At 35.6% G+C, this 15,978-nt stretch overlaps 1 protein-coding gene across 1 annotated transcript in view; it reads left to right on the top strand.

Annotated features, from left to right (window-relative positions):
• LOC143040514 (putative inorganic phosphate cotransporter) overlaps positions 1-15,704 on the top strand; it is a 33,493-nt gene extending 17,789 nt beyond the window's left edge. Inside the window, exons 7-9 of the mRNA XM_076211608.1 lie at positions 10,360-10,492; positions 11,214-11,455; positions 15,504-15,704. Of these exons, the coding sequence (XP_076067723.1) occupies positions 10,360-10,492; positions 11,214-11,455; positions 15,504-15,704 (576 nt within the window). The remainder of the gene's footprint in view (positions 1-10,359; positions 10,493-11,213; positions 11,456-15,503) is intronic.
• The last annotated feature ends 274 nt before the right edge of the window (positions 15,705-15,978 follow it).

Here is a 15,978-nt window from a genome sequence, read left to right as displayed (position 1 = left end):
TAATAATCATAATCATAATAATCATAATCATAATCATAATAATCATAATCATAATCATAATAATCATAATCATAATAGTCATAATCATAATAATCATAATCATAATAATCATAATCATAATAATCATAATCATAATAATCATAATCATAATAATCATAATCATAATAATCATAATCATAATAATCATAATCATAATAATCATAATCATAATAATCATAATCATAATAATCATAATCATAATAATCATAATCATAATAATCATAATCATAATAATCATAATCATAATAATCATAATCATAATAATCATAATCATAATAATCATAATCATAATAATCATAATAATAATAATAGTAATAATAATAATAATAAAAATAATTATAATAATATTAATAATAATAATATTAATAATATTAATATTAATAATATTAATATCAATATTAATATTAATATTGGTATTAATAATAATAATGATAATAGTAAAATAATAATAATATTAATGATATCAATAATATTAATAATAATATTAATAATAATATTAATAATAATATTAATAATAATAACAATGATAATAATTATAATAATGAATAATAATAATAATTAATAATAATAATAATTAATAATAATAATAATTAATAATAATAATAATTAATAATAATAATAATTAATAATAATAATAATTAATAATAATAATAATTAATAATAATAATAATTAATAATAATGATGATTAATAATAATAATAATTAATAATAATAATAATTAATAATAATAATAATTAATTATCATAATAATTAATAATAATAATAATTAATAATAATAATTAATAATAATAATAATTAATAATAATAATAATTAATAATAATAATAATTAATAATAATAATTAATAATAACAATTAATAATAATAATTAATAATAATAATTAATAATAATAATAAAGTTTATTTGGCAAAGAATCAATATACATGAGGTGCAAATAATAAGAACACATAGCTCGAAATGATAATTACAATTGCCGAAGATAACACAAAAAAAGCATGTAAGCTTATTTCCATTGTGGTCCTCATTAGATTGTTTTTCTACACTAAGTTACACAAACAACATACGTAGAGGGTTGAGGGGACCAGAGACTGTCATGAGTAATGCCAATCAGTACACATATGACACATAAACATTGTTATAGTTTTGCTAATATTACTAAAATGTTCGAAACACGTAGGATATTGAGACCAAAACTTGAGCACCATCGCAACAAGGAACAGATGAGTAAAAGCAGCAACGACTGCAACAGCACTGTAGGAAAGAGGCCAAACGCAGAGTATGGGATCCAATGTATTTGACGTATTATTTCTGAAGAAGCCCTGCTGGGCGTAACGTCAAATATATTGGGTCCCATACAGCAATAAGGAACATTGCATTATGCAAAGGAACAACAAAATAATGCTAAACGGTAACAAAACAGTATGAGTGGGTACCATATCAGAGTAGCACCATTAATGATATACTACATTATTCTACAGCTGCATCAACATGCTGTTATAGTGAATGCTACATTGCAGCTAGGGTCACCTATTAATTAATTCTAAATTTTACCTGTACCTCAGGACGGAGTGGGCAATTAGTATGAGCACTAGGAAGTAGTGCATTATAACCTGAAGCACCAGAAGTAGGGTACAGGGGACCAGTACCCGTATAAGTAAAATATCAAGGAGATCGAAGGAAAAGTCCAAAGGGTATTACAAAGCATTACTTGTACCTCTCTTGAGGAGAAAGTCCTTAGTACCCAGCTGGCCATCACCCTTGCTCTTTTCACGGTCTGCATGATGTGGTGCTGGAAAGTGGCATCGTCACCTAGATGAATGCCCAGACATTTTACATGGGCTTTGGGTGTGATTTTCATTCCCCTTTCCGTGTGCAGTTCGGTGTTGTCTTTAATGCCTTGGTTGGTGCCGTATCTCAAGACCTCGAACTTCTCTTCATTGAACTGCATATTGCAATCATTAGCCCAAGCATAGACTGTGTCAAGGTCGTTTTGTAGATGGTGTACATCTTCACTTTCCAGTACTGCACGGCTGATGTGGGTATCATCGGCAAAAGACAGGAGGTTTGAGTCCACTCTCCTATTTATGTCGTTCATATGAATTAGGAATAGGAGGGGCCGAGGACAGAGTCTTGTGGTACTCCGCTTACTACCTTGGTTTCACTGGACTTCACGCCGTCGACTGCAACTGTTTGGGTACGGTCTGTCAGGAAGTTGTGAAGCTATACTCTTAGCTTCCCTGAAATTCCTAGGTCCCTCGTCTTGTGGAGGAGGACACCGTGGTCAACCTTGTCGAAGGCTTTTGCGAAGTCTAGAAATACTACATCTACATTCTTCCCTTCTAACAGGTTCCGTAGCAGCCAGTCGTAGTGTGCCAGTAGGTTTGAGAGGCAAGACCGACCTTTTCTGAAACCATGCTGGTTCTCTTTTATGAGGTTATTCTCTTCGAGGTGTGTGAACAGTTTGTCCCTTACGCATTTCTCGATTACTTTGGTGATGTGGGACGTGAGGGCAACAGGTCGATAGTTCTTTGGCAAGGTCCGGTCTCCTCCTTTATATATTGGGCTTATTATAGATTGTTTTAGTAACGCCGGGATCTTACCTTTGTCTAGGGAGGATAGCCACAACATATGGATTAGTATCGCTAAGACCTCGCTACATTTTAGGAGTAGGATCGCCGGAATGCCGTCTGGTCCTGCGGCCGAGTTAATCCTTAGCTCCTTTATCGCCTTCCTGATGTCCTCTACTGTCACTTGAAGGTCGGTAAGTTGGTTTTGGTTTGTTGTCTCTTGATTGAAAAATGTTGTGGGGTCAAGGATTTCTGTGTGTTTCTTTGGTATGCTAAACACACTGTTGTACTGGTGTGCCAGCATCTGGCAGGTTTCTTGTGGGTCATCTGTTGTGGTTCCTTGTTCAGTTACAAGGGGTTCAATCTATGACTTGGTTTTCAAGAATTTTTTGCAGTAGCTGTAGAAGAATTTCGGATTGTGCTTTATATTTTCTATAGCTTGGTTTTCCTCAATTCTCCTCTGCTCCTCGTGCGAGTGCTTGATTTTTTGTTCTATGTCCTCTATTTTTGAGATGATTGAGAGCTTTTGGGCCTCATTGCTACTCTTACTGAGTTTATCGTTAAGGTTGGCACGCTTTCTCATGAGGATTTTTCTATCGTTTGGGATGGAGTACCTGTGATCCTTTCTCTCATTTTTCCGTGGCACATAGGCAGTACACATCTCCAGCAATGTCCTCAACAGTATATTAAGTTTGGAATTGGGATCGGGTTCCTGTAGTACCAGATTCCAATCTATCTCCCTAAGATCCCGCTGTATCTGTTCCCAGTCTACCTTTTCACTGAAAAAGTTGAAGCTGGCGAAGGGGGTCATATCTGGTGGAGCCATGCGTTCCTGTGGTGTCCTACTTTTCCTATAAGTTGTGTTAACAAGAATTATGTCGTGATCAGAGAAGATTAATTTCTCCATCCTGTAGTTGCTGACCGAATCATCATTATTGGTGAAGAAGAGGTCGAGAATGTTGCTCTGTCTAGTCGGCTCCATTATATGTTGGTTTAGGAACAGTTTGTCAGCAGTCTCTAGAAGGAGTTTGGCTTGGGCTTGGTCTTCTAGAGTGCCCCCACAGGACCTGCCATCAGGCCAACATATAAAAGGGAAGTTGAAGTCACCACACATTATGATATCTGTCATGGCGAGTGAGGTGGTCTCCAGTACTTCATTCAATCTGTTCATAGCGTTTGAGAAGCTTTCTAGGCTACACTGGGGTGGGCGGTAACAGTTTACTATGATTAGTTTTATTTTAGTTATATGTAGGACGATGAGTTCTATTACCCCGTTTGAGTGGGATGACAGTGTCTTGGAATGTGCGGCTAGATCGTTTCTGACATAGACCATTGCACCACCATGGCTTCTTTCTTCTCTATCAGCTCTAAATGGGGTGTAGTTGGTTATTTCTATCTCAGAGTCTTTCACGTCGTTTGCCAGGTGAGTCTCCGTTAGGGTAATAAACATTGGGCCCTCTTCTAACGTTAGTTCCCTCAGAAAGGAAACTTTACTTCTATTGTTTTTAGGATAGAGGCCCTGTATGTTACCCTTTAGGATGGACTATGATTGGTTTGAATGACAGATGCCCAAGGGAACACCGGCTGAGCCTGAAGCGGTGGCCAGTTCCTGTGTTTTTCTTGCATTAGGGTGGACAGTATCATGCCCTGGGACTCTACAGCTTTGGTCAGAGTGTGCATAGTGGTTTGTAGCCCTGTCGCTATTTCTAAAAAAGGTGAGTTTATGTTTGTGTTTGTTGGAGAGCCTGGGGGTGTCCCTGGTGCTGCCCTGCGTCTGGTGTTTCCTGGTTTGCTCCTCAAATTACCAGCTTTTTTGTTGTTGTTGATGTTTGGGTTTGCGACCTGGGTTTTAGCCTCATTTGACTTCCACGTTCCTTTGACATGCATGTATCTACAGGACTCAGCACGGCATATGCTGTACCTTATGGAGTTACTGCACATGAGTGGGTGGAACTGTGGGTATTTAGTCCTCCCTAGTTTGCAACCATGGTCGTCACGTGTACCATGCATCAGTAGCTTGCGGCATGGTTTAGGATGTCTGTAGTTGCATTCTCTACCCTGATTACCATACCAACATCGCCCCTTCTTATAGTACCGACAGATAGGGGTTTCCTTGCAGTTTTTGGGTTCAGCTAGGGGTGAAGGGGTGGCTGGTTTAGTTTTGTTATCCTGGCCGTTGGGCCTATCCCCGTTTTGAGGAGGATTGGCTAGGCCTAGACCTTCAGGTAGGTTTGCCTGAGTAGCCTGGGTGGTGGCAGTGGCCTGCTTCTCCTCGGTATCTGGAACCTTAGCCTTGGGAATTGTCCCGGTGAGGTGAGTTTTTTTCGTTGTGTTAGAGTGGTCAGGATTTGGGTTGTGAATTTCCCCCGACATACTAGCGACTGCCCCTGTATCTATGGTGTTTGGAACCTTGGCCTTGGGAATTGTCCCAGTGGGGTGAGATTCTTTTAATGTTTTGGTGTGATCAGAGATTGGGTTGTAATTTTACCCCGCTCCTGTGTCTATGGTGGAGCTGGGGTTGCTGTTGACTCTAGCTTGTCCCTTCTCTGCAGTCTTGGGCCTAGTCCCTGTGTGGTGGTTTTGGGTTGGTTCAGTTATTGTGGTTGGTGGTGTGGTGTGCGTTGTTGGTTGGGACGTCGTGGTGTCCTTTTTTCCTACACTTTTCTGTGTCATTGAGTGTAGTTTTGGAAGGTTTTGCTCTTGCCAAACAAGGGCGTCCTCTGCTTCCTTTGTTTCGGCCGTCGCTTTAGCGTAGTTCCGATCAAGGTAAAACGAATACTATAAGGTACGTTGAGCACACATCCCTCCGCGCATCTCCACCGTGACGTCATAGGAAATCCAGAGGGGGAGAGAGTGAGAGGTGAAAGAAAATGTAAACTTTAAAGAAAACCATCTGTATGTATGGTAAACTTTAAAATTACACTATGATGTTCACATAATACTGAAATTACTCAGTATCACTCTCTTATCTTCAAATTATCAGTATCTGAGATATGACCGCCAGAAAAGTTATAAAAATGTTTTCCATGCTTTCACATTAGGTGGATTATATTAATATGACGAGTTATTAGATGGGATGACGTGTCAATTTATATGTTGATCAGGTAGATGAGGAAGATATTATACTGTTGATACACACCAACTAGCTGAATATAAACCCAATAGTAATGACACATAAAAGCATCATATGGTTTTTATTATATTACATTTTGGATTTGCGTGGCTTTCCATATCTCCTCAAGCGTGGATTTTATATGCAGACCTTTATCTCCACCAAGCTCAGTTATGTTTTAGCCGGATTCTTTAGTCTGTTTATTTGCAATTGAATGAAAATTTCAGGAAATGTTGCTAATAAAGTTATTTTCAAAATGACGGCTGCATACATATCCAGATAACCGAGTATTGTGTGTGCCACATAGTTCAATCCATTTCTTTCTAAGTTCTTTATCTTTGGGTAGTGAAAAGAAATGTATATTATCACCTTTCAGTCTAACGGCATTGCACTTCTGCACTATACAAACTGTTGGCATTTTTATATGTTATTTGTCTGCCTTAGCTACCCCTTTAATCAGAAGATGGAGCTTCGCTCCACACACTGGTGTGTGAGTGACTGACAGCTCTCGACCCGCGGAACCCTGGTCTCGATATTTCCGTTAACGTCATCATCTACCTACGCAGTGGAGAGGTTTTCTGGCTCTCCCTCACCGCACCGCTAACTTACCTAATAGTATTCGTTTTACCTTGGTTCCGATATCTGTCATCGAAACATCCCCTACACATATATACCCTGGTTGTTTTCATGAAAAACATTATTATCATGATTATTATAATAATCATGATAATAATCATGATAATAATCATGATAATAATAATCATGATAATAATAATCATGATAATAATAATCATGATAATAATAATCATGATAATAATAATCATGATAATAATAATCATGATAATAATAATCATGATAATAATAATCATGATAATAATCATGATAATAATAATCATGATAATAATAATCATGATAATAATAATCATGATAATAATAATCAATCATCATCATAATAATCAATCATCATCATAATAATCAATCATCATCATAATAATCAATAATCATGGTAATAATAATCATGGTAATAATAATCATGGTAATAATAATCATGGTAATAATAATCATGGTAATAATAATCATGGTAATAATAATCATGGTAATAATAATCATGGTAATAATAATCATGGTAATAATAATCATGATGATAATAATCATGATGATAATAATCATGATGATAATAATCATGATGATAATAATCATGATGATAATAATCATGATGATAATAATCATGATGATAATAATCATGATGATAATAATCATGATGATAATAATCATGATGATAATAATCATGATGATAATAATCATGATGATAATCATGATGATAATAATCATGATGATGATAATCATGATAATAATAATCATGATAATAATGATCATGATAATAATAATCATTATAATAATGATCATTATAATAATAATAATGATAATAATAATTATGATAATAATAATTATGATAATAATAATCATGATAATAATAATCATGATAATAATAATTATGATAATAATAATAATAATAATAATAGTAATGATAATAATAATGATGATAATAATCATGATAATAATAATCATGATAATAATAATCATGATAATAATAATCATGATAATAATCATGATAATAATAATCATGATAATAATAATCATGATAATGATCATGATAATAATGATCATGATAATAATGATCATGATAATAATGATCATGATAATAATGATCATGATAATAATGATCATGATAATAATGATCATGATAATAATGATCATGATAATAATGATCATGATAATAATGATCATGATAATAATGATCATGATAATAATGATCATGATAATCATGATAATAATCATGATAATAATAATCATGATAATAATAATCATGATAATAATAATCATGATAGTAATAATGATGATAATAATAATCATAACGATCATAACCATGATAATAATAATCATAACGATCATAACCATGATAATAATAATCATAACGATCATAACCATGATAATAATAATCATAACGATCATAACCATGATAATAATAATCATAACGATCATAACCATGATAATAATAATCATAACGATCATAACCATGATAATAATAATCATAACGATCATAACCATGATAATAATAATCATAACGATCATAACCATGATAATAATAATCATAACGATCATAACCATGATAATAATAATCATAACGATCATAACCATGATAATAATAATCATAACGATCATAACCATGATAATAATAATCATAACGATCATAACCATGATAATAATAATCATAATTATAATCATAGTAATAATCATAATAATGATCATGATAATAATAATCATGATAATAATAATCATAATAATAATCATGATAATAATAATCATAATAATAATCATGATAATAATAATCATATTAATAATCATAATAATAATCATAATAATAATCATAATAATAATCATAATAATAATTATAATAATAATCATAATAATAATCATAATAATAATCATAATAATAATCATAATAATAATCATAATAATAATCATAATAATAATCATAATAATAATCATAATAATAATCATAATAATAATCATAATAATAATCATAATAATAATCATAATAATAATCATAATAATAATCATAATAATAATCATAATAATAATCATAATAATAATCATAATAATAATCATAATAATAATCATAATAATAATCATAATAATAATCATAATAATAATCATAATAATAATCATAATAATAATCATAATAATAATCATAATAATAATCATAATAATAATCATAATAATAATCATAATAATAATCATAATAATAATCATAATAATAATCATAACAATAATCATAACAATAAGAAAAACAATAAACAAAAAAATAATCATAATAATAAACAAAACAATAATCATAACAATAATCATAATAATAATCATAATAATAATCATAACAATAATCATAACAATAATCATAATAATAATCATAATAATAATCATAACAATAATCATAACAATAATCATAACAATAATCATAACAATAATCATAATAATTAATCATAATTAATAATTAATCAATTATAATAATCATAACAATAATCATAACAATAATCATAATAATAATCATAATAATAATCATAATAATAACAATAACAATAACAATAACAATAACAATAACAATAACAATAACAATAACAACAATAATAATGACAATAATGACAATAATGATGATGATGATGATGATGATGATGATGATGATGATGATGATGATGATGATGATGATGATGATGATGATGATGATGATGATGATGATGATGATGATGATGATGATGATGATGATGATGATGATGATGATGATGATGATGATAATAATAATATTAATGATAATAATAATAATATACGGTTTATTGGGTATAGCAGCATTACTGCTGAAAATATACAGCCTACAAAATTATAACATTATAAAACTATGACAGTGAAAAGATGTTACAAGCATTAAAAAACAAAACAAAACAGTAAGCTAAGGAATAGCTGTGCTGTACAACATTGTTATTTCTTGTTGTTGATTAAGTCCACAAATGTTGGTATGGGGCTCTTCTTATACCGGTCGGTGCGTGCTCTGATCGGCTTGATGGTATTGTGGTGCCGCACCTGTAGACGTGGTTGTGGTGCCGGGGGAGGTAGCAGGTCCCGGTGTCAAGGATGTTTAACTAGGGTGACCGCAAACGACCTCAGACGCTGAAGGTAACGGTCATCAAGGGTTGGAAGTCCGAGTGTGGTGAGAGCGTACCGAAAGATGGTGTATTCGTTGCCAAGGATTGTGCGACAGGCTCCTTTCTGCACTTTCTCCAGGTGTCGCTACTGCGTGACTTCAAATGAGAAGGCCCAGGAAAGTGACGCGTACATCAACTTGGGCAAAATGAAGGAAGTGTAGATGATTTTGATATCTCTATTGCAGTGCAAGTGCTCATTTATGAAGACCTATGTGCAAATGCAACATACACACACACACACACGGTTCGACGGCGCAGTGGTACCGTTTGCAAACACTACTCCAGCGGTCCATGGTCGAATCCCTCCCAGGGCTGAAATAATATCAGTATCACTGCCCTGCAAGCCATTACCCCAACTCTTGTGTGCGGGGAGTTTTGTGTGTGTGTGTGTGTAATATTACTGCATTGCCCATAGATCGTTCATATTTGACCTCTGAGTTTTCATTTGGGAGGGTGACAGTTGTTGATCATGAGTCTAAAACGGGTTCCAAGACCATATGGAATCTCACACACACACACACACACACACACACACACACACACACACACACACACACACACACACACACACACACACACACACACACACACACACACACACACACACACACACACACACACACATAAGCACACACACACACGCACACACACACACACACACACACTCACACACTCACACACTCACACACTCACACACTCACACACACACACACACACACACACACACACACACACACACACACACACACACACACACACACACACACACACACACACACACACACACACACACACAAACAGGGAGAGACCAATTGACGACACAGAGGAAACTAGAGAGAAGGATCATTCACCACCTACTTGATCCCTGTTCGACTTCCTCCTCCTAGAACGGACTGCTGTCGGCGCTGCCTTACCTCTGCACGGGGATGTTCGTCCTCGTCTACGGAGTCGCAGTGGACCTTGTCTACCGACGGGATCAGCCTTCGCTCACCACCATCAGAAGGGTCTCCGCTCTCATAGGTAATCATCATTTTCTCGTCTCTGACGTCTCCTTGACGCTCTGTTCCCGGTGACTCCCAAGTAAACACAGCCGAAAATATGAGACAAAGCTTCTCTAGAGCTGATTGGGATTTTTTGGAATTTGAAAAGTCACTAAGCTAATCAGCTTGCCAGAACGACTTAGATGCATCGATGTGTCATATTTTTTTAACTCTAGAGTAACATAGACTTGATTCCTTTATTTCTTTTATTCGTCAGTCTCTCTCTCCCTTTCCCATTTATTTGAAAATACATTCACTATCAAATTTCCTAATATTTCAGATAATTGTAGTGACATGCCTAGATGTCGTGGTTATGTATATAATGTAAGTGATTTGAAGAACTTATTTCACAGATAATTATGTTAAAAAAACACTTAGAAACATTTCAAAGCAAAATATGTTTTCAATATTAAATTGAAGAGAAGTAACATGACCTTCAGCCTCACCTGATGTCCTAATCAGACAACACACACACACACACACACACACACACACACACACACACACAAACAGAGACAAACCACCACCTTTCTACTACTTGTGCACTCTACCCCTACACGAAAGCCCAGGTCGCAGAAGCGAACGCCGGGAACATTTTCTCGACCCTTGCGTGTTCCCAAATGTTCCCCATGGAAGTGTAGTTTATTTGAATAGTAGCGTGGCTTTCACCAACACTACCATCCTCCCCCACCTCCGAACAGCCGCCTATGGGCCCATACTGGGCCTCATTGCCATGTGCTTCGTGGACTGCGACAGAACGCTGGCCGTGGTCGCTCTGTGCTTTGCCGTCGGGTTGAACGGGGCTGTGTACAGCGGCCACATGAGCTCGCATATGGACCTGTCGCCCAACTTCGCCGGCACCCTCATGGGCATCACCAACACCTTTGCTTCCACCCCCGGGTTCTTGGCACCCTCTGTCACGAGCGCCATCACTAAAGGGAAAGTGAGTGTTAACCAATTTACGGGATTTGTTCATGGGAGCGCCACGCTGTTTCATTCATCTTCAATGTACAATTTTTTTTTCTGAATATGTATAGATGTACCCTTTCTCCTTTCCCGTGTAATTCTCAATTTTCTCTTGATTTTCTGTCTTATTTTCTGTTCATTTGTAAGTTCTTTTTGTAGTTATCATATGGTCTAGAATTGTTTATGATTTGGGTCGGTATCATCTCTAGCTAGTGTCACACACAGAAGTATGCGCACATTCACAATGGTGTGTGTGCATTACGTGTGTGTGTGTGTGTGTGTGTGTGTGTGTGTGTGTGTGTGTGTGTGTGTGTGTGTGTGTGTGTGTGTGTGTGTGTGTGTGTGTGTGTGTGTGTGTGTGTGTTTACCTAGTTGTTTCTTACGAGAAGGGGAGCCACGCTCGTGGTGTACCGTCTTTGTATCTCGCAGTATCTAATTTGCTCTTAAATTCATGCAAGGCTTTTTCACACACTATTGTTTCGTCCAATTTGTTCCATATATCCACCACTCTGTGTGGAAAGCTATTTTTTTTCAGGTCTCTTCTATAACTGTCCTTTTTGAGCTTCCTTTCGTGTCCCCTTGTATTTCTCTTATCTCAATTTAGTAAGTTTTCTCTATCAAGGACTTCCATGCTTCTCATGATTCTATAGATGGCTAACAAGTCACCTCTTTCTTTTCTTTATTCCAGTGTCAGTAATTCCAGTTTTGACAATCTCTCCTCGTATGACAGTTTTGAAAGTAATGAGGCCATCTTCGTAGTTACTCTATGGATTCTTTCAATTTTCCTTATATTATCTTTAGTACTGGGTGTCGCTGCGTACTCAATTATTGGCCTTATCAGTGTGAATAATATTTTCTTCAACATTTCTTCGTCCAAGTAGGTAAAAGTCACCTTTATTGATTTTAGCAAGTTGTAGGTTTCCCGACAATTTTGTTTATATGTTTATCAGAGAACATGTCCTTTGTAATGATTACTCCCAGGTCTTTTTTCAGATTCCACTTTCTTTATTTCATTTGTACTGTTTTTATATTGTCCTGATATTTTTTTTTTTCAAATTTCACTATGATACATTTCATAACGTTGAAGTCCACTTGCCACTACTGACTCCATTCCCAAACCCTGTTCAGATCCCTCTGCAGCGACTCACAATCCGTTTTTTGTACTCACTTTTCTCATCAATTTTGTGTCATCTGCAAAGAAGCTCATGTAAGATTCCACACCCTCATCCATGTCATTTGCATAAACAGCAAACATTATCGGAGCCAATACTGATCCCTGTGGAACTCCACTAATCACCTCTTTCCAAGTAGAACTCTTATCTCTGATCCCTACTCTCATTTTTCTTCCATGCAAGAAATCCTCTATCCATTTCAGTAGTTTACCTTGTATCCCTCCTATGGTTTCCAGTTTTCTTAATATTTTGTGTGGTACTTTATCAAAAGCTTTTCGTAAGTCTAGGAAAGCACAATCAGCGCATCCGTCCCTTTCTTGTATTATATCTATTAGTCTTGAGTAGAAACAGATCAGATTTGTGGCACATGACCTTTCCTGTCTAAATCCGAATTGTCTCAGATCTAGTATATTGTTCTCCAGATGTTTACTCCATCTATTTTTGATAACCTTTTTCACAAATTTGGCTACCGTGATTGTAAGGGAGACCGGTCTGTAATTTGTTGGGTCTTCCTTGTTTTCCCCTTTATATATTGGTGCGATATTTGCATTTTCCAGTCTTACGGTATTTTTCCTTCTTTGAGGGAGCAGCTTATTACATTATATATTCTGTCTATTAGTTCGTCTTTACATTCTTTTAGTATTCAGTTTGCAATCCCATCCGGGCCGTGCGATTTCTTGACATCAAGGTTCATTATTTGGTCCATTATTTCTTTTTGTGTTACTATTATTTCCCTCATGCGGAGGGGGGGGGGATCTCACTTCACTCCCTGCATCACAATGCTGTATATCTTTTTATCTATTGCTATTATTTCCCTTATGGGGGGAGGAATCTCACTTCACTACCTTCATCCCAATTCTGTATATTTCTTCTAGTAAACACCAACTGAAAGTGTTTGCTCATGACTTCATCCATTTCTATATCTTCTGCGTATTCTGTATTCCCTTGGCGCAGTTTTACTTTTTCCTGTTTGTTTTGTAGTTTACTGTTCACATATCTATAGAATAGTTTTGGATGATCTTTACATTTTTCTATTATGTCTTTTTCACAGTTTCATTTTGCCTCCTTGCGTACTCTTACATATTCATTCCTTTGATTGATATGTATATTTACCACTTTCCTGTTTTTTTATATATTTGTTCATCTTTTGCAAGTTTTATCTCTTCTATCTTTCGCCTCACTGCACCTTCTGCTAAACCAGCACTTAATATACACCTTTTCCTGCTTTTGTCTTGATACATATCTATCCACTCCTTCATCATAGATTTTCATCAAAATCATCCATTTTTCTTCCACTTGTGTCTCTTCATTATAGAATTTTTCCCACCTCGCTTTTTGAAAAAAAAAAAAAAATCCTAAGTTTCCCAAAGTCCGTTTTGTTATACACCAGTCTTCCTTTTCTGTATTTCTCGTTTCTTTCTGTATATAATTTTTTCTTTAGTTCAAACTCAAGTAGTATGTGATCACTCTTCGCAATTGCGGTCTTGTATTCAATTTTATCCACTATTTCAGGTTTTGATGTAAATATCAAATCTAGTATCGACGGTTGTTTATTTTTTCTATATCTAGATTTTTCTTTTACCCATTGTGTCATTGTATATTCCATATTTATGTCAAGTAATACATTTCCCCATGTATCCTCTCCACCTTTCACTGTCATCTCTTTCCAACATATTTCTTTGTGTGTGTGTGTGTGTGTGTGTGTGTGTGTGTGTGTTCATCTAATTGTATTTAATCAATGAGTATGCATTTGTGTGAGTGTGTGTGTGTTTATATAATTATATATAACTAACTGTAATGTACAAGAAAGGAGCAACGCTCGTCGGGTCCTAGTTCTTACTCTCCAATTATACTGTGCTTGTTCATTTGTGTGTGTGTGTGTGTGTGTGTGTGTGTGTGTGTGTGTGTGTGTGTGTGTGTGTGTGTGTATTTACCTAGTTGTATTTACCTAGTTGTATTTTGCGGGAAGGGGAGCTATGCTCGTGATGTCCCGCCTTTGTATCTTGCAGTGTCTAGTTTGTTTTTAAACTCATGAATGGTTTTTGCGCATACTATTCCATTGTCCAGTTTGTTCCAAGTGTCCAAAACTCTATGAGGAAAACTGTTTTTCTTCAGTTCTCTTCTATAGCTATGTTTTTTTATTTTCTTTCCATGTCCTCTTGTGTTTCTTTTGTCCCAGTTAAGTAAGTTCTCACTATCGAGTACCTCTGTGCCTTTCATGATTCTGTAGATGGTCAATAGGTCACCTCTCTCTCTTCTTTGCTCCAGTGTCGGTAACTCCAGTTTAGCCAATCTCTCTTCGTATGATAGGTTTGCAAGTGCAGGTGCCATTTTTGTAGCTGCTCTTTGGATTCTTTCTATTTTCTTTATATTCTTTTTGGTACTGGGGGACCACAATGTCGCTGCATACTCTAATCTAGGCCTTATCAATGTAACCAATATTTTTTTCATCATGTCTTCGTCCAAGTATGTAAACGCCACTTTTATTGATCTTAGCAAGTTGTAAGTCTCCCCGACAATTTTGTTAATCTGTATATCATAGGACAAGTCGTTCGTGATAATTACTCCCAAATCTTTTTCGGATCCTACTTTCTTTACTTCTTTGGTTCCAATTGTATATTTTCCTGATATTCTGTTTTTGCTTTTTCCAAACTCCATTATGCTACACATTATGCTACACATTATGCTACACTTCTTAGTATTAAAGTCCACTTCCCATTTCTGTGTGTGTGTGTGTGTGTGTGTGTGTGTGTGTGTGTGTGTGTGTGTGTGTGTGTGTGCGCTTGCACATTTCACCCTCCCACCACCCAGCCACTTCCCATGTCATGACCCATGTCGCCACGACCCGTGCAGCAAACCCTGAACGCTTGGAGAACCGTCTTCGGTTTGTCAGCTGGCATCTATTTCGTCACAGTCACCTTCTACATTATCTTCATCACCACCGAGACACAGTCATGGAATGAGGGGCGAACCAAGAAGACAATAGGTACGTCGGTATTCAGAAGACTTGTTCATTTGTACATGTACATGTGCAGTCCTTATGAACCATTTTAGGTTTTATTTTCACTGTGTCATGTCTATGGTCACTGATAAGCAGTTCAGTCATACCATGGTACGGTTGTAGAGATGAAAATATGTATTAGTTTGGTGCACTTCATTTCCTGTATTATTTTCGTCAAACATAGCCTTTGTATATGAATGAATGACTCATTTCCCTCTTACAAGTGGGTGGCCAAATCAAAGCAGGGATTCACACCCAAAGACCCACATATAGCACTTACCCTGAGACACAGAGAGGCAAGAAAAAATTCACTTGGGTTTTAGAAAT

The sequence above is a fragment of the Oratosquilla oratoria genome, chromosome 28, assembly GCF_046742065.1.
Source record: "Oratosquilla oratoria isolate Oo_2021 chromosome 28, ASM4674206v1, whole genome shotgun sequence".
Lineage (NCBI taxonomy): Eukaryota > Metazoa > Arthropoda > Malacostraca > Stomatopoda > Squillidae > Oratosquilla > Oratosquilla oratoria.
This window is presented reverse-complemented; position numbering and strand designations above follow the sequence as displayed.